At 42.9% G+C, this 20,590-nt stretch overlaps 1 protein-coding gene across 14 annotated transcripts in view; it reads left to right on the forward strand.

Moving 5' to 3' along the window:
• AASS (aminoadipate-semialdehyde synthase) overlaps positions 1-15,857 on the forward strand; it is a 99,169-nt gene extending 83,312 nt beyond the window's left edge. For 12 of the 14 annotated variants that reach the window (XM_085004781.1, XM_021078483.2, XM_085004776.1 and 9 more), the window contains 6 exons: positions 4,831-4,998; positions 8,567-8,662; positions 11,336-11,451; positions 12,504-12,592; positions 13,236-13,412; positions 14,827-15,857. In XM_085004781.1, coding sequence (XP_084860907.1) covers positions 4,831-4,998; positions 8,567-8,662; positions 11,336-11,451; positions 12,504-12,592; positions 13,236-13,412; positions 14,827-14,945 — 765 coding nt within the window. In that variant the 3' untranslated portion in view covers positions 14,946-15,857. 14 annotated transcript variants of the gene reach the window in all.
• Positions 15,858-20,590: the final 4,733 nt, after the last annotated feature.

Raw genomic sequence — 20,590 nt, forward strand, 5'->3', positions numbered from 1 at the left:
GCTCACGGTAACGCCAGATCCTTAACCCATGGAGCGAGGCCAGGATTTGAACCCACATCCTCATGGATACTAGTTGGATTTGTTTCCACTATACCACAATGGGAACTCCAGAGGGTGCTTCTTTAAATTGTGTGCCCAAGGCACCTCACTCATCTCCCCCCTGGTCCCAAATCCACAGGGAGAGATGAGCCATGTGATCAGATGTGGGTCTTAAAAAGATTATTCTGGCAGCAGTATTATAAATTCTCAGTGTATCTGTGATCTAAATCTATTTTGTACACAGACAGGAATCAATTGAAAGAATTCCTTGAGAAACAAAGTGAATGTTATCAGCCATTGACTTCTGCACCTGCAGTGAGTGCTGCACACAGACATGGCTGCACATTGCAATCGCCAAGGCAGTTTACAAAATACTGATGTCTGAGCCTCATCCCCAGGGATTCTGATCCACATGGGCTTGGGGTTCTAATGTGCAACCGAACTTGAGAAGAACCGATTTAGCGACCAGGGGACCATAGCTGCCCTTAAAACCCTAGCAAACAAGCAGGACACTTTACTTTGATTCTGGAAAAACACATCCACATGTTTCAGGCTATGAAACAAGACCCCTGAATTCTGATCCAAGCGCTGACATCCCTCCATGTCACCAAAGGTCAGGCAATCGTAAAGGTCCCCTGAGCATCAGTGTCCTGAGGTGTAACGTGGACACGGAGGACCTGAATAGTTCTCCAAGTCTGTGAATCATTCTGAGCCTCAGTCTAATGTTCCACCAGGCACATGTCCTTTTCTCGGCCATTGCTGATCTCTTGCTGTGTGTCCACAGCCCCCTTCCACCTTCTGCAGTCGTGGAAGAGAGACGGGCCTCTGCTTGATATAAACTCCCATGTGAGTGGGGGAAGAGCTCTTGCTTCATTTGGGCAAAATGCTTATCTTTGGGAGGCCATATAAGTGATAAAGAAGATAATGGGAAGAAGGTTCACTGGGGTGCAACGTGTGTAACAGAAAGAGCATAGGATCAGATGCCAGTGGGCCTGGCTTGGTGCACTAGCTCAGCCACTGCTGGCTGGGTGGCACTGGAACAATCATTTCATTTCTCTGAACTTTGGGCTCCTTGCGTGAAGATAAGCATGGTCACACCAGCCCCGCAGAGCTCCTGCAGTAGGGTTTTATGAGGTCGCATGGATTATAGTCTGCCTAACGGAGTGTCAGGCATGTCCTAAATTCCTAGCAAATATTCGCTACAAAAAGAAATTGAGGTGAGAGCTCAGGGAAAATGAGAGGTTACTTTCAAGCAGCAGAAGTTGTATTTGTTGAATTTGAAGTTTTTCTCTTTTATCCTGAACTCCTTTTGTAAAAAAAAAAAAAAAAAAAAAGAGTGCTTTTTGCATCTCCCTGACACTGTAGAGGACACCAAGGGAAAACATGCTTTTCTTTTCTTTGCTAAAATGATACTTTTTTCAAGGTCTCCTCTTACGGATGCAGCTTTTCCTGACCACTCCAGCCCCTGTTCACTCTTCTTTTGTCTGAACTCCCACACTTTGTCTCTGTTTAAGAATTTTCCAGATGCGGTACTATTCACTCAGAAATTCAAGTGTGTCAGTCCTAACCTGGAGTGTTAAACTGTTCAAAGCCTCTCTAGTCCCTCCATCCCCTCTGCCACCATCACCCTCCACTGTGGAGTGGACCTTACGTAAGTCACAGACTCATCACGGGGGAAGCCAGGTGACTTCTCTGGCTTCTGCTTTAAGTTGAGATCTTAAATTTTTCCAGCAACTCAGGCAGTGCCCCAGGAAGTAGGACATACCTCATTGGAAATTACTGCAAGGAGGTAGGACAGTGCATCTACCACTCATACTATTGCTAACTTCTAACTTTTTTTTTTTTTTTTTTGTCTTTTTGCCTTTTCTAGGGCCGCTCCCACAGCATATGGAGGCTCCCAGGCTAGGGGCCGAATCGGAGCTCTTGCTGGCCTACGCTGGAGCCACAGCAGCGCGGGATCTGAGCCCTGTCTGCGACCTACACCACAGCTCACGGCAACGCTGGATCCTTAACCAACTGAGTGAGGCCAGGGATCAAACCTGAAACCTCATGGTTCCTAGTCAGATTCGTTAATCGTTGAGCCATGATGGGAACTCTGATAACTTCTAACTTCTAACCTTATTTCCAACAAGTCTGATTTCCTTCCATACATTTGGAGATGGTAATTATGTCCTGTCTGAGTTCTGTTCCCTTCGTGGGTGGTGGGATATTCTGGCACCTGGTGTGACATGGCAGAGCCTGCCATCCTCTCCTTCAAGCCACTCCCAAGCTAAACGAATACACTAACTACAGATGGGGCTTGCTCTGCAAACATAACTTTGACATAGGTTTTCTAGCGCCCTTTCTGTCACCTGTCTCTCTCCTGACTACAGCAACCAGCCCCGTCTTCGTAGCTGCTGCTCTCCATTGCCTGTAGCCATGCTCGGTACAATTTTCAGGTGCATCATTGGTGGCATAATTGGGAATGCAGTATCTTGTCAATCAATATCCTTCTCAAAATACTGATCCACAAATAAGCAAGGTTAAAGGGACAGTCTGGTAGAGTAGAAAGTAGACAGTGGACCACATGGTGGAGTAAAAAGAACATGGACATTGGAGTCCAATAGACTTAGGTTCCATTCTGCCTCTGGGTGACTCTCAGCCTCAGTTTTCACCTCTGAAAAATGGGTTATTGTGTGGCTTAAAGGTAATGTATAAGATAGCTGGCAAACAGTAGGGGCCCTGGATAAATGCTTATCTGAATATTGTCTGTGTTAAATGTCTTATATATAGCAAGCTTGCTGTCAGTTATTCTCAGTGGCTGGGAAACGTGTGGGTGTGAGTGCTTGTGTGGGGAAAGGGTCCGTTAGACTTAGAGCAGCCAGCCTGCACCAGCAGTGAGCTGCGTGTCTGCTGGGGTAGGTCTTGGATTGAGCATTGCTGAGTCAGAAAAAAAAATGCATATCCTCTGCCAAATTGGTAAATAGGTCTTTCTTTATCCAAGTCATTAATAAAATGTTAAACAGGACAGGACTTATTAATGAAGCCTATGATATGTCACAATTGATATCGAGTTGATATCAAATTACCCAGTAATTTTTGGGTCAAGTTGCTTCAGCAGCTGTCAATCTCTAAATGAATCATTCTCTTTCAACTTATATTTCCCTATTTTCTTTGCGAGGATCTCATGAAAGACTTATGATTTATTTCTGATTAGTACAGTGCTAGAATATAGTAGTCCCGATTAAAATTCTTTTTATAAAAAATGTTTTATTATTGTTGATTTGCAATATTCCATCAATTTCTGCTGTACAGCAAAATGATCCATCTATACAGATATATACATTCTTTTTTTTCTGTTTTAATTTTTATTTTTTCCATTATAAGTTGGTTTACAGTGTTCTGTCAATTTTCTACTATCCATCAAAGGGACCCAGTCACACATACATAGATGTACATTCTTTTTCTCACATTATCTTCCAGAATTTTTCTCAAAAATTCCTAACCTTCAAACAAGTAAACCAGACTTTAGAATTGCTATAGGTTATGGAAGAGAGATTGGTGGAGGTGACCCTAAAAGTTAACATTTGCCTTTTTATCAGACTTTTTAAAACTTTGGAATCCTGCTAAAAGAAATTTGTTTTATAGATATAGTATAGAAATGGTTCCTCTGGAAATGTTTACAGTGAAGTCTAGAAGAGTTTCACAAGAAAGTTCCATGGAAAGCATTTCCCACTTTCTTCGGAATCTCGCTCTTGGAATTTTAGATGGTGCTTGGTGCTTTTCTGTTTTTTGTTTGTTTTGTTGTTGTTGTTGTCTTTTTGCCTTTTCTAGGGCCACTTCCTTGGCATATGGAGGTTCCCAGGCTAGGGGTCGAATCAGAGCTGTAGCCACCGGCCTACGCCAGAGCCACAGCAACATCAGATCTGAGCTGAGTCTGCAACCTATACCACAGCTCACGGCCACGCTGGATCCTTAACCCACTGAGCAAGGCCAGGGATCGAACCCGCAACCTCATGGTTCCCAGTCGGATTCGTTAACCACTGAGCCATGATGGGAACTCCAGGGTGGCACTTTTTTGAGTCTCACCGTATGACCATCACATTGTACTCCCTGTGAGGGGGCATCTCCCCACTGCCTTTCCCCTCACACACAGGTGGGTTGACTAGGCTAGGCTGTGAGCTCCTGGGTCTTAGGAGACATTAAGCAAATGTTTGTTCAATGAGCAAAGGCGTACCTGGAGGCAAGAACTGAATCTCATTCATCACGGTCCTTGTTCCCTCTACCGTGCGTGTGATCCTGGTACCCACATAGCAGGGGCTCAGTAATGCTAGCTGTGTGAATGGCGGCACAAGACTGGCACCTGGCATGGCATTCAGAAGGGGGATGGGAGTGAAGAAGAACAGGGTGAGAATGTGACCATTGCTGTCTGAGCACAGAAGCCACTTGGGTATCTGTTGCTTGTAGCATATTGCTTAATTTAAAAACAAAACAAAACTCTAGAGGGACAGTTCAATGTAGTCTTATCCAGGGGCAATAAAAAAAAATTAGAAGCAAGATCTTAGTAAAAAATGAAATGGTTTAAGTCAGATTTTAACGCTTGGGAGAACAACGGCCTTGTGAATTTATGACATTAGAGGAACAGCTCGAGTAGGAGATGTTGATTAGCGTAGTGTCATTAAATTTTTTTGTTTGCAAATCCCCATTGCTTTTCTCATAAAACCCAGGTTTTCTTTTTACTCAGATGATACCGGTAAATCCAAAGGGGCCACGTTATTTTAACCCCACGTGTACCTTTTCTCTGTTCCTCAGGTTGTGAATGTCGTAGGGGGTGTCTCATTTCTGGATTCTGTTACTCCCATGGATTATTTCCCTGGATTGAATTTGGAAGGTTATCCTAACAGAGACAGCACAAAATATGCCGAGATTTATGGCATTTCATCGGCTCACACTTTATTGCGAGGAACACTAAGGTACAAGGTAAGTGGCTCTATTGGAGAGGAACAGGTTGCCTGTTTTTGTTTGTTTGTTTGTTTATTTTTGGTGCTTTTTAGGGCCGCACCTGTGGCATATGGAGGCTCCCAGGCCAGCGGTCCAGTTGGAGCTACAGCTGCCAGCCTACACCACAGCCACGGCAATGCAGGATCTGAGCCTCATCTGCGACCTACACCACGGCTCATGGCAATGCCAGATCCTTAGCCCACTGAGCAAGGCCAGGGATCGAACTTGCAACCTCATGGTTCCTAGTTGGATTTGTTTCCACAGAGCCACAACAGGAACTCCAAGTACACATCTTTTTAATCACCAGAGTAGTTACAAGTGTGACCAGATTAAGGCCATCTGTGTCATAGTTTCCTAGGGCTGTTGTAAGAAATTACTACTAGCTTAAAACAACAGAAATTTATTCTCTCCCAATCCAGAAGGTCACAGTCTGAAATCACAGTGTGACAGGGTTGGTGCTTTGAGGGAAAAACTGTCCCCCACCTTCACCCCTCACTTCTGGTGGTTGTGGGCCGTTCTTGCTGTTCTTTACCTTGTAGGCATATTGGTCCCATCTCTGCTTCCGTCTTCATATCCCCTTCTCTTGTTTGTGTCACTGTGTCCTCTTCTCTCCTTACAAGGATACCAGGCATTGGATTTAAGACCCATCCTCAATATAGTTTGATTAGATCTTTAACTAATTATATTTGCAAAGATCCAAATAAGGTCCCGTTCTAAGGTTCTGAGTGGCCACGAATTACAAGGGGCACGACCCAACCCACTTACAACCAGTGCGTCTAACATACATAGATCCCTAAAAACTCGAGATCTGCTTTCAGATCCCTGTGCCCTGTGAGGTTTCTTGGCACCTACTCATAGGAATGTGGTGTCCTCACTGTCCAGGAACTAAATGATTTGTCAGAGTATGCTTGGAAGATGGAAAACCATGGATGTTTCACAAGCCTTTAAGGTACAGCAGAAATTCTAGTGTGAATTGAAGCCATATACCCCCCAGATCTGGCAGATTCTTAATTCTGTTTTCCTCAATTTGTTCTAAGAATTTAATGCTCTGGGAATTGAGATCCTGTATCAAGCCACTTCATGCGATAGCTTAAAAAAAAAAAAAAAGTCTTCTGTACTAAGATTTTAAGTAGTGACTTTTTTTTCCCATGGGATTCAGGAGTTAGGATTTACTGATAGCCTTAGTTATAGTCTCTTACCAAACATACAGACTCAGAAATAGAGGATTTTAAGACTATTAAGAATTAAATAGGGGTTCCCATTGTGGCGCAGCAGAAAGGAATCTGACTAGGAACCATAAGGTTGTGGGTTCGATCCCTGGCCTCACTCAGGGGGTTAAGGATCCGGTGTTGCCATGAGCTGTGGTGTAGCTTGCAGATGCGGCTGGGATCTGGTGTCGCTATGGCTGTGGTATAGGTGGCAGCTGTAGCTCCCATTGGACCCCTAGCCTGGGAATCTCCATGTGCCGCGGGTGTGGCCCTAAAAAAGACAAAAGCAAAAAAAAAAAAAAAAAATGACATAAAGCTCTCAAAATGTGTCTAGATGGAAGCCATGTCCATCGTCACGGTGGTCATATCCTTCAGGGCCACCATCCGGGCAGTGTCAGCAGCCCTTCAGTAACCCGCGTATGCCTTCCAATGTTAGAGAAATGGCCCTGTCACCCAAATATGGCAGGGAGACCTTGATTCTCCTGCGCCTGCCTGTCACCTGAGTCCTCCCAGACCCAGCTTTGGGTCTTTCTTAACTCCTCTCCTTGTCTCCGCTCCCCCACATCTGCTCGAGTTCTTCTTGTCTGTGTCCCCAGCTCCGTGTTCACCTCTGTCGTAGCACCTGTGATGCCCCACTGTCGCGCAGTCAGTCCTCAGTGGTCATGGTTCTGCCCACTCTGTGCCAGGCCTTATTGTTTGACTCAGCTGATGCTTCTCTGGGGCTGGAGTTGCTTCATGGTGGGGTCTGCATTTTTCATCTCTGTGCCCTCAGCCCCTGGCATGAGTCTCACATGTGGCAGCAGCTTGCCAAGTGCTTATTGATAAATGCATACCCATCATAAAATCATTTGTAGAGGTCACCCTAAAAATATATGTCTGAGATTAAGAAATAGCTCGGAAATGTTTCATCATTGAGCTGTTGGAGGACAGGATCTCCAGCATTTCTCAGCTTCTAGAAGCAAGCTGGGGGGTTTGCTTTTTTGTTTCTCCTCTTTGAAATATATTTACACTGGGTTCGAGCAAATGAATGTGAATTCTTTTGATTAGTAACCTTTGAACAGTTTGAATAGGACACCTTTCAGAAATGTGAAAATTCACACATTAAATGGTAAAAAATACAATGACAACCTGACCTGTGTTATAGCTTAATAACTTCATTGCTTTTTGAAATAATTTCCTACCTCTCTTCTCTTCTTCCTCCTCTTCCTCCCTTCTCCTCCTCCTTCCGCTCCCCCTCCCCCTCCTCCTTCCTCTCCCTCTGTAGTTGCAGTAGCTGTAAAGCCACGTGTTTGGACTCCCGTTCCCCTCCCTACCCCACCCCACCCCCTCGCATGATGTGCTCCCAGAAGAACACACATTATGGTGGTCCTTTGCTTCCTCATTCAGAATCTCTTCCATCCAGTCCTTCGTAGTGATGGACACTGGGGATGAAGGACACACACACACACACACACGGACACACACAATTTCTATGCTGACAGTTCAGCAGCTGAAGAGACAGTTAATTGCAGTTTGTGTTGAGTGCCATGACAGAGGTATGAACACAAAGCTCCAGGAATACAGAGAAGAAGGGAGCGCCCCCTCACTTGGGGGCCTAGCAGGTGTGCTGAGCTGGGTCTTAAGGAAAGAATGAGCATTTCATAGGTGAGCAAGGGTGGTTACCACCTTCCAGGCACAGGAGCGGCATGCACTGAGGTCCTGGAAAGAGCACAGTGGCTTGTTTGGGGGACGGTGAGTGTGGAGATGATGACTCGTGAGTCAGGCCGGAGGGATGTGTTGGGATGGGTTTATATACCAAGGACTTTCCGACTTGCCCTTAGACAGTGGCGGACACATGGGGAATTTTAATCAGAGCTGTGACATTTTAGAAATACTGCTCTAATTCCTACCTTTCCCTGGCTCCCTATATGCTTTAGGATGATGGTTCCTAATCAGTAGAATGGATTATCTGCATTGGGGGATATTCTTACAAGCTCTTTCTTCTGTTATAAGAGAGAGAACAACTGTTCTATTATAATACAGTTCTGCTGACCTGAAATCAGAGAACACAGTAAATTTGCCCTTAAACTGTCAGAAAACACCACTCACATGTTACCCAGAAACAAAAGTAAAGACTCATTCTTTGCAAGGTCTCTTATATGAATCGGTGGGATTGTGCAACACCACTGATTTTGGTTTGAACTTGAAGGCGGCTGCATCAATACTAGCACTACAAATGGCCATTTTCAGCCTGTTCTCTAAATGAATTAGGAAGATAGATCCCTCTTTTCAAACAAACTTAAATTTTTTTTTCTTTGAAGAGAACATTTTCACATACTGCTTAATACCTCTTGTTACAGGGATATGCCAAAGCCTTGAATGGCTTTGTAAAACTGGGTCTTATAAACAGAGATGTGTTTCCTGCCCTCCAACCTGAAGCCAGCCCCCTCACCTGGGTGAGTGACTCCAGATTTATACACTGTCTGCTGCTCTTCAGAAGTGCCTCCTGAGATGGTCAGGTTAGAACCTTGGCTTGGACCGGAAAAAGCGCCCGTTCTGTGACTTAACGTGCAGGAAGTTAATTCCTAACACCAGAGCCCTCTTTCCCTTCACTGTTATGGAAGGATGGATAGAGGTGGACTCAAAGGGCCTATTCCCTGCAGCAACTTCTACCACTTGATGCTCCCTCAGCCCTGAGTAGAGATGGACCTGCTCTTGGCATTGTGCTCTGGGCTTTGCCACTTGTCTAAGAAGTGATGCAGTAACAGGAGTTCAGCTTGGGCCTCTTGAAACTGATGTAACAGGAGAAATGCTGGTGGGATCATAGAACTAGATTCCCAACCCCTGAGTTCCAGTAGTTCTTTCATTTGGCTATTTGTGATCATGAGCAATTTGAGTTTTTAATTACTGAGTTTATGCGCATATCTGTGTCGTATTAAAATCTTAGAGTCTCGGGGCTGGAAGGGACTTGGAAGGCTTTGACCTGAATATAAAGTAGAGCTTCTGCTAACTTCCAGGAATTAACTTGTTACCAGTTGGTCATTTAACTTAAATAAATGACCTCATATTCTAATAGAAATGCCAGAAATTTATCACAAGGAAAAAAGAATCAATATTGCTAATCTCATTATGTCTCCCAAGAAATGCTGGTATTCTGGCTCGCCAGTTCCTTTTAATTTCAGTTTGTAGAGTTCCCGTCGTGGCTCAGTGGTTAACTAACCCAACTTGTATCCATGAGGATCAGGGTTTGATCTCTGGCCTCGCTCAGTGGGTCAAAGATCCGGTGTTACCGTGAGCTGTGGTGTAGGTCACAGATGTGGCTCGGATCCTGCATTGCTGTGGCTGTGGTGTAGGTTGGCAGGTGTAGCTCCAGTTGGACCCATAGCCTGGGAACCTCCATATGCCTGGAGTGTGGCCCTAAAAAAGACACACACACACATTCAGTTTGTGTGTGTGTGTATCTGAGACTCACTTCAATCTAGACTACAACTGTCATAAATTTACTTGTTGGATAGCAGTGAATAAATAGCTATATTCACTGGAATTGAGGGAGCTGGACTGGGAAGGTTAGTGCAGGCATTCTTGGGGCCAATGCCCTCACGTTGGTAACTGCAGTCTGGCAATTTTTTTTTCTTTCAGTAAAAGACCAGGTTGTAATTTTTTTAAGCTTTGTGGGCCATATTGTTTCTACAGACCACTCAGTTCAGACTGCTCATAAACAAATGGGTATGGCTGTATTCCAACACAACTTTTTATTTACAAAACCAGGTGGTGAACTCAATTTAGCTTGGGGACTAGTTTGTTGATCCTTAATCTAGAGCATAACTTTCACCTAGGGAGCCTGTAAAAAGTCTTTTTTTAGGAAGTGGAAAAAGCTATGACCACTGTTCTTCCCTTGAGATTTTTGTTTGTTTTTTTGTCTTTTTGTCTTTTAGGGCCGCATCCGCAGCATATGGAGGATCCCAGGCTAGAGGTCTACGCCACAGCCACAGCAACACCAGATCTGAGCTGCATCTGCAACCTACACTGTAGCTCACAGCAATGCCAGATCCTTAACCCACTGAGCGAGGCCAGGGATTAAACCTGCATCCTCATGGATGCCAGTCGGGTTCGTTAACTATTGAGCCACGGTGGGAACTCCCTCCCTTGAGATTTTAGATTTTATTTTCTGTAGAATCTTCCTCATTTATTTCTTTTTTTTTAGGGCCACACCTGTGGCATATGGAAGTCCCCAGGCCAAGGGTTGATTTGCAGGCTGTAGCCTACACCACAGCCACAGCAATGCCAGATCTGAGCCATGTCTACGACTTACACCAGAGCTCATGGCAATGCTGGATCCTTAACCCACTGAGTGGGGCCACGGATCAAGCTCATGGATGCTAGTGGGGTCCGTTACTGCTGAGCTACAACAGGAACTCCTCTTCCTCATTTCTTGAACCTACAAAAGAACTCTGGTTGCTACTAGCAACCATAGCACTAAGCCCCTTCCACTCTTTTCTGGCCAAAATCAACTCCTTGAGGATGAAAAGGTTATGGAGAGGCTATGCAAAGGCAGGCAATGTGATAGTGACTATGGTATCACCTTTTTTTCATATTGATTTGGTGTTATGACCCATTTTTATTGCAGAAATAACATCCTGAAATACTAGGCTTTTATTGATATGTGGCAGTGTGCTGTGTGTACACACATGTGTGTGCCACACTTTGCTATTTCTAATTATTTCCAATTTAAAATTTGAAGTGCATTTGAGGTCTAATGGTTTCTTCTTCTTTTTTTTTTTTTTTTTTTTTTTTTCTTTTTTTTTTTTCTTTTTAGGGCTGCACCCGTGGCTTCTGGAGGTTCCCAGGCTAGGGGTCTAATGGGAGCTGTAGCCACCGGCCTACACCACAGCCCAGCAACATCAGATCCGAGCTGCATCTACAACCTACACCACAGCTCATGGCAATGTTGGATCCTTAACCCACTGAGCGAGGCCAGGGATCGAACCCGCAACCTCATGGTTCCTCGTCAGATCTGTTAACCACTGAGCCATGACGGGAAGTCCTCTAATGGTTTCATAGGATAACTTATCAACTTATTTTTCATTTTACCAGGAACTTAGAATTTTCATCTTTGTTTTTCCAACCAGAAAGAACTCCTCTGTGATCTAGTTGGGATTTTACCCTCCTCCAAGTCTGATGTGCTTAAGGAAGCTGTCTTTAAGAAACTAGGAGGAGACAGTGCCCAGCTGGAGGCTGCCGAATGGTAAGCACCAATCAGTCAGCTTAGAGCAAAACACCAGGTCAGTGATTAATTAGCCCTTTTGTTTTTTTGCTTTTTTTTTTTGCTTTTTAGGGCTACACTTGCAGCAGCACATGGAGACTTGTAGCACATAGAGATTCTCAGGCTAGGGGTCTAATGGGAGCTACAACACAACCACAGCAACGCCAGATCCAAGCTATGTCTGCGGACCTGCAGCATATGGAGGTTCCCAGGATAGGGGTTGAATCAGAGCTGCAGCCGCCGGCCTATGCCAGAGCCACAGCAATGTGGGGTCCGAGCCACGTCTGCAACCTACACCACAGCTCATGGCAAAGCCAGATCCTTTTTTTTTTTGTTGTTGTTGTTGTTGTTGCTATTTCTTGGGTTGATCCCGCGGCATATGGAGGTTCCCAGACTAGGGGTCTAATCGGAGCTGTAGCCACCGGCCTACGCCAGAGCCACAGCAACACGGGATCCGAGCCGCTTCTGCAACCTACACCACAGCTCACGGCAACACCGGATCGTTAACCCACTGAGCAAGAGCAGGGACCGAACCCGCAACCTCATGGTTCCTAGTCGGATTCGTTAACCACTGTGCCACGACGGGAACTCCGGGAAGACTTATTTTTGAGGAGCTTCTCTACTCAGTTCCCAAGAAAGGTGGGATATTTTTTTCTCTCCTGTAGGAGGTTCTCCCAGTCTTCCTTTAACTACTTGAAAACACTTATTCACGTAGCTGTGGCCATTATGCTGGTAGCCTTGACATGCGAGAACCAAACTGTAAATTAATCTTAGAAAGCTTTACAACGATGTGCATTCATAATGTGTCAGTTCAGGCTCCGGGCTGCACTCCCAGGAGCATCTGGGATGACTCTAAAGGTTTAAACACTGCTCTTGTTACTGCTATTTTACAGGAACTTAAAAGTCCTATAACTTGAACTCTCATCTTGTGGTCCTGCCCTTTCCAGATAAAACCCAACAAGTTCTCTCTCTGATTCCCAAGTGAGAATATGTACAGGGCTTGCACTAATGCAGCCCTCTCTTGTGCTTCTCAGGTTGGGCTTACTTGGGGATGAGCAAGTCCCTCGGGCAGAGTCTCTGGTGGATGCACTCTCCAAACATTTGGCCGCGAAGCTCTCCTATGGTAGGCCGGGGGCTATTACCTAAACATCCCAGGAGAAGAATCATAAGAATCTGTGAATTAGTTTGTCTGGCTGGAGCCACTCAGTGGGAATGAGGAAACATGAAATGAGGGGAAAAGCGCGGGAAGCGCAGGAAGAATAAGGGAACTCTGCAGTAAGAAGGAACTTGGCTTGAAATTCCCTGTGGCTGCACAAGTTAAGGACCCAGCATTGTCACTGCTGTGGTGTGGATTTGATCCCTGGCCAGGGAAATTTCAGGTGTGGCCAAAAAAAAAAAAAAAAAAAGATCTTGGCTAATATGGCTGGCAAAGGCAAAAATCACTAGTTTTAATTTTTGGCACATTAGGGAAATGCTGAAGGAGCATTTTGGGGAGAAGGGTGGGTAGCCTCTATAGCAGTACACACAGGATCTGTAATATGATACAGATATATCCTGGATAGAGGAACTAGCTCTGACTTACCATTTCCTTGCATTTTTAATTTGGTGTTTGGGCTAGAAAGCAGTGAACACAATTGTCTAAGTATATATAGATATAAAATGGGAAAGGAAACTTGAGAACAGAAGGGCAGAAGCAAGGGGGTGCAATACGACATTGGATCTGTAATGGCGGTGGCATTTTAAAATGTATGTTTATTTATTTTAAGGCCCTGGAGAGAAAGATATGATTGTGATGAGAGACAACTTTGGAATCAGACATCCTTCTGGACATCTAGAAAATAAAACAATTGATCTTGTGGTTTACGGGGATGTCAATGGCTTTTCAGCCATGGCCAAAACTGTGGGGTTACCCACTGCTATGGCAGCCAAGATGTTACTTGATGGTAAGTTCTTTCATTGCGGGACCAAGTCTGTCTCCATATTATCTCCAAGTCATGTAGCACCTGGATAGAAAATAATTATTCTTGAGTATGACACTGTCTTTTAACTAAAAGGGAGCCAATTCAGGAGTTCCCATCATGGCTCAGCAGTAAGGAACCCAACTAGTATCCATGAGTACAGTTCAATCCCTGGCCTCCTCGCTCAGTGGGTTAAGGGTCCCACATTGCTGTGGCTGGCAGCTGTAGTTCAAGTTTAACCCCTAGACTGGAAATGTCCATATGCCACAGGAGTGGCCCTAAAAAGGAAAAAATAAAAATTAAAATAAAGTAAAAGGGAGCCAGTTCAGAAGACCCAAGCCCTGGCTGACTGGCAGATCACCTTGTGATGAGTAAAAACCAGGGGCTTTGGAGTTAGACCTGATTTCTGTACCAGCTCAGCCCCCAGATGGCTGAGTGATGGGTGCAAGGTAGCATCTTCGAGTCAGAGTTCTTTCATCTTTAAAGTTAGGATTGTCATCACAAATTCATAAGGTTGTTTTGACACTAAATGGAAATAATAAATAAAGCTCCTACTACACAGAAGGGTCCCCAGGGCGTATTAACTTCCTTCCTTTCTTTCCTTGGCTTTTCATATTTTGGAAGCAGCGACCCTGAAATAGTAGAGGGTATTCACTTCCAGATCTTGAAAAATATAGGCCATGTTTCATTAACCTTCCTATCTCAACCTATTACAAATAATCAATATATATTTGGAATGAAAGGAATCCAAATTTCCACTCTCCCCTTAAGATCACGTTTGTATTCAGTAAGCATGACCTCGGGATAGAACACCCCATTGTGAAAGTGGGAGGGGAGTAAAAGCATCAAATCAAAGCATATAAATGTGAAATGATGAGAAGACATATCTAGAATAGCATGGTAGCTAATATCAAATTACACCCCCTTGCTTCGTTATTGAGGAAGCAGAGTGAAGAAGTGATGAGGGGTGAGGTCATCATGGCCTTGAAAGTGAGCACCCAGACTTGCTCTCTCAGCCGTTCTAACAGATGCTGGTGCCCTGGCAACCAGGTTGGGCTTAATCTCATTCTGTTGGTGTTATGCGTCTTAAAAAATGACATCGGCAAATAAAGTAGATCAGTTATGTTTCCTTTACTTTCTTGTTATACTTTATGATTTGATGGTTAATGCTGTGAAGTGTATAAATTCAGACTCGGTCCGCAAGTCCAGCTGGGCTTTCAGTTAACTCCTTTTCCTTTTAGAGTGTTGGTTAAATAATGATTTAGTAGCTATTTAAAAAATCTCTAGACCGCCAACAAATGATTGACTCAGAGTTTACTGCTGTATAGAGATTGTTACTACAGAAGTTAACCTTTCATTCCCCCTTTAAGGTGGTAACTACAAACTTATTTTCTTCCAGGTGAAATTCAAGCTAAAGGCCTGATGGGGCCGTTTTCAAAGGAGATCTATGGACCAATATTGGAGAGAATTAAAGCAGAAGGCATTATGTATACTACACAGAGCACAATCAAGCCATAATTGAGAATTATATCTTGTTTTTATCTTCCCAGGCAACACAGCTCTGAACTGTGGTGCAAAAACATGCTTGCTAATGTGATCTATCAAAATATAAAGCATGATATGTCTTGGTGAAGTCAATACAATGGTGTTTTTGAAATATAAATCTCTATTTTAATATGCAACATCTGAACAAGAGATGCTGGTAATTACCAGAGAACTTTAATAATTCTATCATGTGTTTTCCATGTATGTATAAAAGTAATAACGACTGTATCATTTGTTAATTTATTATGCAACTTTTTCTTACAGCAACATATTTTCCTGTAATCAGCAGGTGACGTTTTTAATCTTTTTAGTAAGAAAAAATTTGGAGTTCCCATGGTGGCTCAGCAGAAACAAACCTGGCTAGTGTCCATGAGGACGTGGGTTTGATCCCTGGCCTCGCTCAGTGGGTTAAGGATTCGGTGTTGCCCTGAGCTGTGGTGCAGGTTGCAGACATGGCTCGCATCTGGTGTGGCTGTGGCTGTGGCGTAGGCTGGCAGCTATAGCTCCAGTTTGACCCCTAACCTGGGAATTTCCATATGCCATGGGTGTGGCCCTAAAAAGCAAAAAGAGCAAAGAAAACATTTCTTCATGCAGCTTTATTTTTGTATTTTTCAAACTGACTCAGTTGGATGCCTATCCATAAACCTGTGCATCAGTGCTATTTTATGCCTTTTTTGTAAAATTACGATTTATTTAGAAATGATATTTCTTAACGGTTTTCTCTTGAGTGTTTGGAAAATGAAATATGTAAGATTAAATCAAAATCTACATGATCACCTCATTAAGCATAGAAAAAACTAATACATGAATTCAGCAAACTTGTGAGATACAAGATTTTCAAAAATTGACTATATTTGTATGTAGTTTCAATTGAACAAAACAAAAGTGATATTAAGAAAACAATTCTAGGAGTTCTCTTGTGGTGCAGCAGGTTAAGGATCTGGCATTGCCATAGTTGTGACACAGGTCACAACTAAGGCGGAGTTATGATCCCTGGCCCAGGAACTTCCACATGCTCCATTTTTTTTTAAGTTAAAAAATTAAAAAAAAAAATTCTGAGGAAAAAGTGTAAAATAGGAATAGATTGAGAGTCTAGAAGTAACTTTCACATTTATGGTCAATTTTTGAAAAAGGCAATAGAGGAAAATAGTCTTTTCATCAAATTGTTCTAAGACAACTGGATATCCACGTGCAAAAGAATAAAGTTAGAATCCCTTTAATGTATGGCAGAAATTGGCACAATATTAAATCAACTACACTTTAATTTTTTAAAAAAGTAAAAAAAAAAACCCAAATAGTTAGACTCCCTATCTCAGAACACATATAAAAATTATCTCAGAATGGATCAAAGACCTAAATATAAGCGCTGACATTATAAAACTTTTAGATGAAATCATAGGTGTAAATCTTCATGACCTTGGATTAGGCAATGGTTTCTTAAATAAATGACATCAAAAGCATAAGCAACAAATGGGAAAAATAATAGATAAGTTGGATATCATCAGAATTAAAGACTTATTTGCTCCCAAGAATACCATTTAGAAGGCAAAATACAACCCACAGAATGAGAAACTTTTGCAAATCATATATCAGGTAAGAGAAGAACTTGTATTTAGAATAAAGAACTATATCCCATAAAACGACAAAGCCCAATTGAAAAAATGGACAAAGGGTCAGAATTGACAGTTCTCCAAAGAAGATATACAAAAGGCCAATAAACATAGGAGAAGATGATCAATATGCATTAGCTCTCAGGGAAATACAAATCAAACCTACAGAAAAATACCACTTCAGAGTCACCAGGATAGCTATTGTGAAAAAGATAACAAGTGTTGGTGAAGACGTGGAGAAACTGGAACCCTCATAAACTTCTAGTGGAACTACCAAATGGTGTAGCTGCTTGGGAAAACAGTTTGGCAGTACCTCAAATGGTTAAACATAGTTACCGTATAATCCAGCGATTCCACTCTTAGGTATACACCCAGGAGAAATGGAAATATGTCCACCCAACAACTTATAAAGAGATGTTCATAACAGCACTATTCATAACAACCAGAAACCAAACCAAGTCAAATAAATGTCCATCTAATAATGGATGAATAAACAAAAGGTGGCGTATCTATACCCTGGAATTTTTATCTGGCAATAAAAGAGAAATGAAGTACTGATAACATGATACAACATGGACACACCTTGAAAATATACTAAGTGAAAGAAGCCAGGCATGAAAGGCACATAACGTGTGGTCTCAATTGTATGAAATGTCCAGAGTAGTCAAATCTCTACACGGGAGAAAGTAGATTAGTGGGTGCGTAGGGCTGGGGGGCTTGGGGGGAGTGGGAGTGACTGCTAATGAGTTTGGGGGGTTTTGCGGGGAGATGATGAAAATGTTGTGGAATTGATTGTGGGAATGGAGGCACAACTCTGTGAATATACTAAAATTACTGAATTGTACGCTTTGTGTGAATTGTACAGGATGTGAATTATATCTCAAGTTGTATAAATCTTTTTTTCACCTTAGAGAAAAAAAATGTTTCTCTTTAGGGATATACATTAAACTTTCTGATGGGCCGTGGTCATATTCTGGCATATGAAATTACTTCTGCTCTCCCCATAAACAGGTGTTCTGTGGGGGACATACAGCAGTTGAGATACCATCTGTGCTATTTGAAAAGGACCAACGTTGATCAAGGCCTGGTTCCACCTGCCAAAAGTAGTATGTGGCGATCAATAGTCTATTGCTAAGGAGAGACATGTCTGTTGTGGCATTTCTTTCTACCACGACATTGAATTTAACATAATCAGTTAGGAAATAACAGCTTATGTTGCATTGATCCCTGTCAGTCTGGAAGAGCACCCAGATGGCGCGGGATCTAGGGAACTGGTGAGTGGGAGAGGGCATGCACCGATGTAATAGATGGTTTGAGCTTGATGACCGAGTGACAAAGGGGGTCTGATTAAGGAGGGGGGTCCAGTGGGAGTGCTAGGAAAGGAAATGTCAGCGTGGGTACAGACAGAGTGGAACACTGCCCTCTCAACCGCAAGTTTTCCAGCAGAAATTTCAACAGTAAAGGTGGTAGAATCTGGGTATGGATGGGTGGAGTCTATTGATAAGCCTAAACTTAAGCCACAGTTTGTGAATCCCTGGAGCATTTGGTAAGACCCAATGCTCCCATCTTCCAGATCCTTCTGCCTTTTCTGGCCTCCTCCAGATGACACATTTCCAGCGTTCCTTGTTGTAGACTCATGAGACACTACAAGTTTCTCTGAGAAACAGATGGTTCTACAACGTACTAGCTGCTTCCTTTTCCGTAAAATGAGGAACGCAGTAATTCACAGAATGGTTTTAAAGGTTAATAATAAAATGTAAGAGAAAAGCCTGATACCAAGTAGATGTTTAAAGACATTAGGAATTTTTTTTGCAATAACTTTTATTTATTTTTTGTCTTTTTGCCTTTTCTAGGGCCGCTTCCCGTGGCATATGGAGGCTCCCAGGCTAGGGGTCGAATCGGAGCTGTAGCCACCAGCCTATGCCAGAGCCACAGCAATGCAGGATCTGAGCCGCGTCTGCGGCCTTCACCACAGCTCACGGCAACACTGGATCCTTAACCCAACGAGCAAGGCCAGGGATCGAACCCGCAGCCTCATGGTTCCTAGTCGGATTCATTAACCACTGCGCCACGACGGTAACTCTGCAATAACTTTTGTAATAACACTTGCTTTAAGTTTATGTTAAAGATAATGAGATTTTAGTTTTGAGATTTTTTTTCAATATTTTGGATACATTTGGAAGACTCCAAGAATCCATTCTTCTCAAGCCGTAGATGATCAGATCCATAATGAGAATCTCAAAATGGTCATAGAGGGAGTTGCCGTTGTGGCGCAGCAGAAATGAATCCAACTTGGATCCATGAGGATGCGGGTTTGATCCCTGGCTTCGCTCAGTGGGTCAGGGATCTGGCATTGCCATGAGCTGTGGTGTAGTTCACAGACATGGCTTGGATCCTGCGTGGCTGTAGCTGTGGTGTAGGCCAGCAGCTCTAGCTCCTTGATTTGACCCCTAACCTGGAAACTTCCATGTGCTGCGGGTTCGGCCCTAAGTTAAAAAAAAAAAAAAAAACACTAAGAGAAAAATGTCTAAATTTAGGAAAAACTTTGATTTACAGAATCTCTCTTACTGTGTTTTTAGGGCCACCACTAGCCCACATGATGCCTTTTTGAGAATTAGAGAAAGGAACTCCTTAGAGACACTTCTGTCAAAAAATTGTCAAATGTATAATTTTTTTTTAATTTTTATTTTTTTTGGTCATTTTGCCATTTCTTGGGCCGCTTTCACGGCATATGGAGGTTCCCAGGATAGGGGTCGAATCACAGCTGTAGCTGCCGGCCTACGCCACAGCCACAACAACAGCAACTCGGGATCCGAGCCACATCTGCAACCTACACCACAGCTCACGGCAATGCCAGATCCTAAACCCACTGAGGAAGGCCAGGGATAGAACCTGCAACCTCATGGTCCCCAGTCCGATTCGTTAACCACTGCACCACGACGGGAACTCCTCAAATGTATAATTTTTTAGAACACACCTTACTTACTGTGTGATGGAAAAGTATAATAATAATCATATACATGTCATAACAAATATTCGTATTAAATTCATACTATTCAATATATTATTAGCTCCCTCGTAGATGCGTAGTCATGCAAAGTAGCTAATTTTATATGTTGTAGAGATTAGCTTTCTTTACAATGGTTGACATTTGTGGATTGTTTGCTTTGGAACTGCACTGACCAGACCTGAATTCTATTGGAAAGAATCCAGTGAGAAAAGCTGCCTGTTTTAAAGGAGTAGTTGTTAGTCACTGACAGCTAATCCAATAACTTCTTATTTCCAATTTTTTTAAAATCATAACGCTCATTATTAATTTTTTAAAATTAGCAACAGTTGCAAAACATGAAGTTAAGGCCTAACTTGAAAGCTTAATTTGTGTTGGTCATGCGCTAAAACAGAAGGTATCTAGCATACCAATGTAGTGCATTTAATTTATATGTCTTAACATTTAACCCTCTCTAACAACAATACTAAACTCATGAGACTGCTAAAGTTCAAGAATATTTTGCAGTTAGCCAGTGGTTAATAAATATTCGATCATGACTTATAATAATAAGAGTGTGTTTTTATTTTGACAAATGTGTAGGTCTTCCCACATTCCCTAAAAAGTTCATTTTAATTCAATAAGTACTTTGGATTTCTGATTCTATGTACTGAATAGGATTCAATTCTATTTTTTTTTTTTTTTTTTTTTTTTGCCTTTTCTAGGGCTGTTCCCGTGGCACATGGAGGTTCCCAGGCTAGGGGTCGAATCGGAGCTGTAGCCGCCGGCCTATGCCAGAGCCACAGCAACATGGGATCCGAGCCGCGTCTGCAACCTACCCCACAGCTCATGCCAATGCCGGATCCTTAACCCACTGAGCAAGGTCAGGGATCGAACCTGCAACCTCATGGTTCCTAGTCAGATTCGTTAACCACTGCACTACGACGGGAACTCCTGAATGGGATTCAATTCTAAGAAACTGTTTAAAGTGTATCTGCTTATAAAGAGTGCTTATTTTTTGA

This window comes from Sus scrofa, chromosome 18 (genome assembly GCF_054392235.1).
Source record: "Sus scrofa isolate SSC_HxYL_T2T_F1_AM1 chromosome 18, Sscrofa_HxYL_maternal_Yorkshire_Landrace_v2.0, whole genome shotgun sequence".
Lineage (NCBI taxonomy): Eukaryota > Metazoa > Chordata > Mammalia > Artiodactyla > Suidae > Sus > Sus scrofa.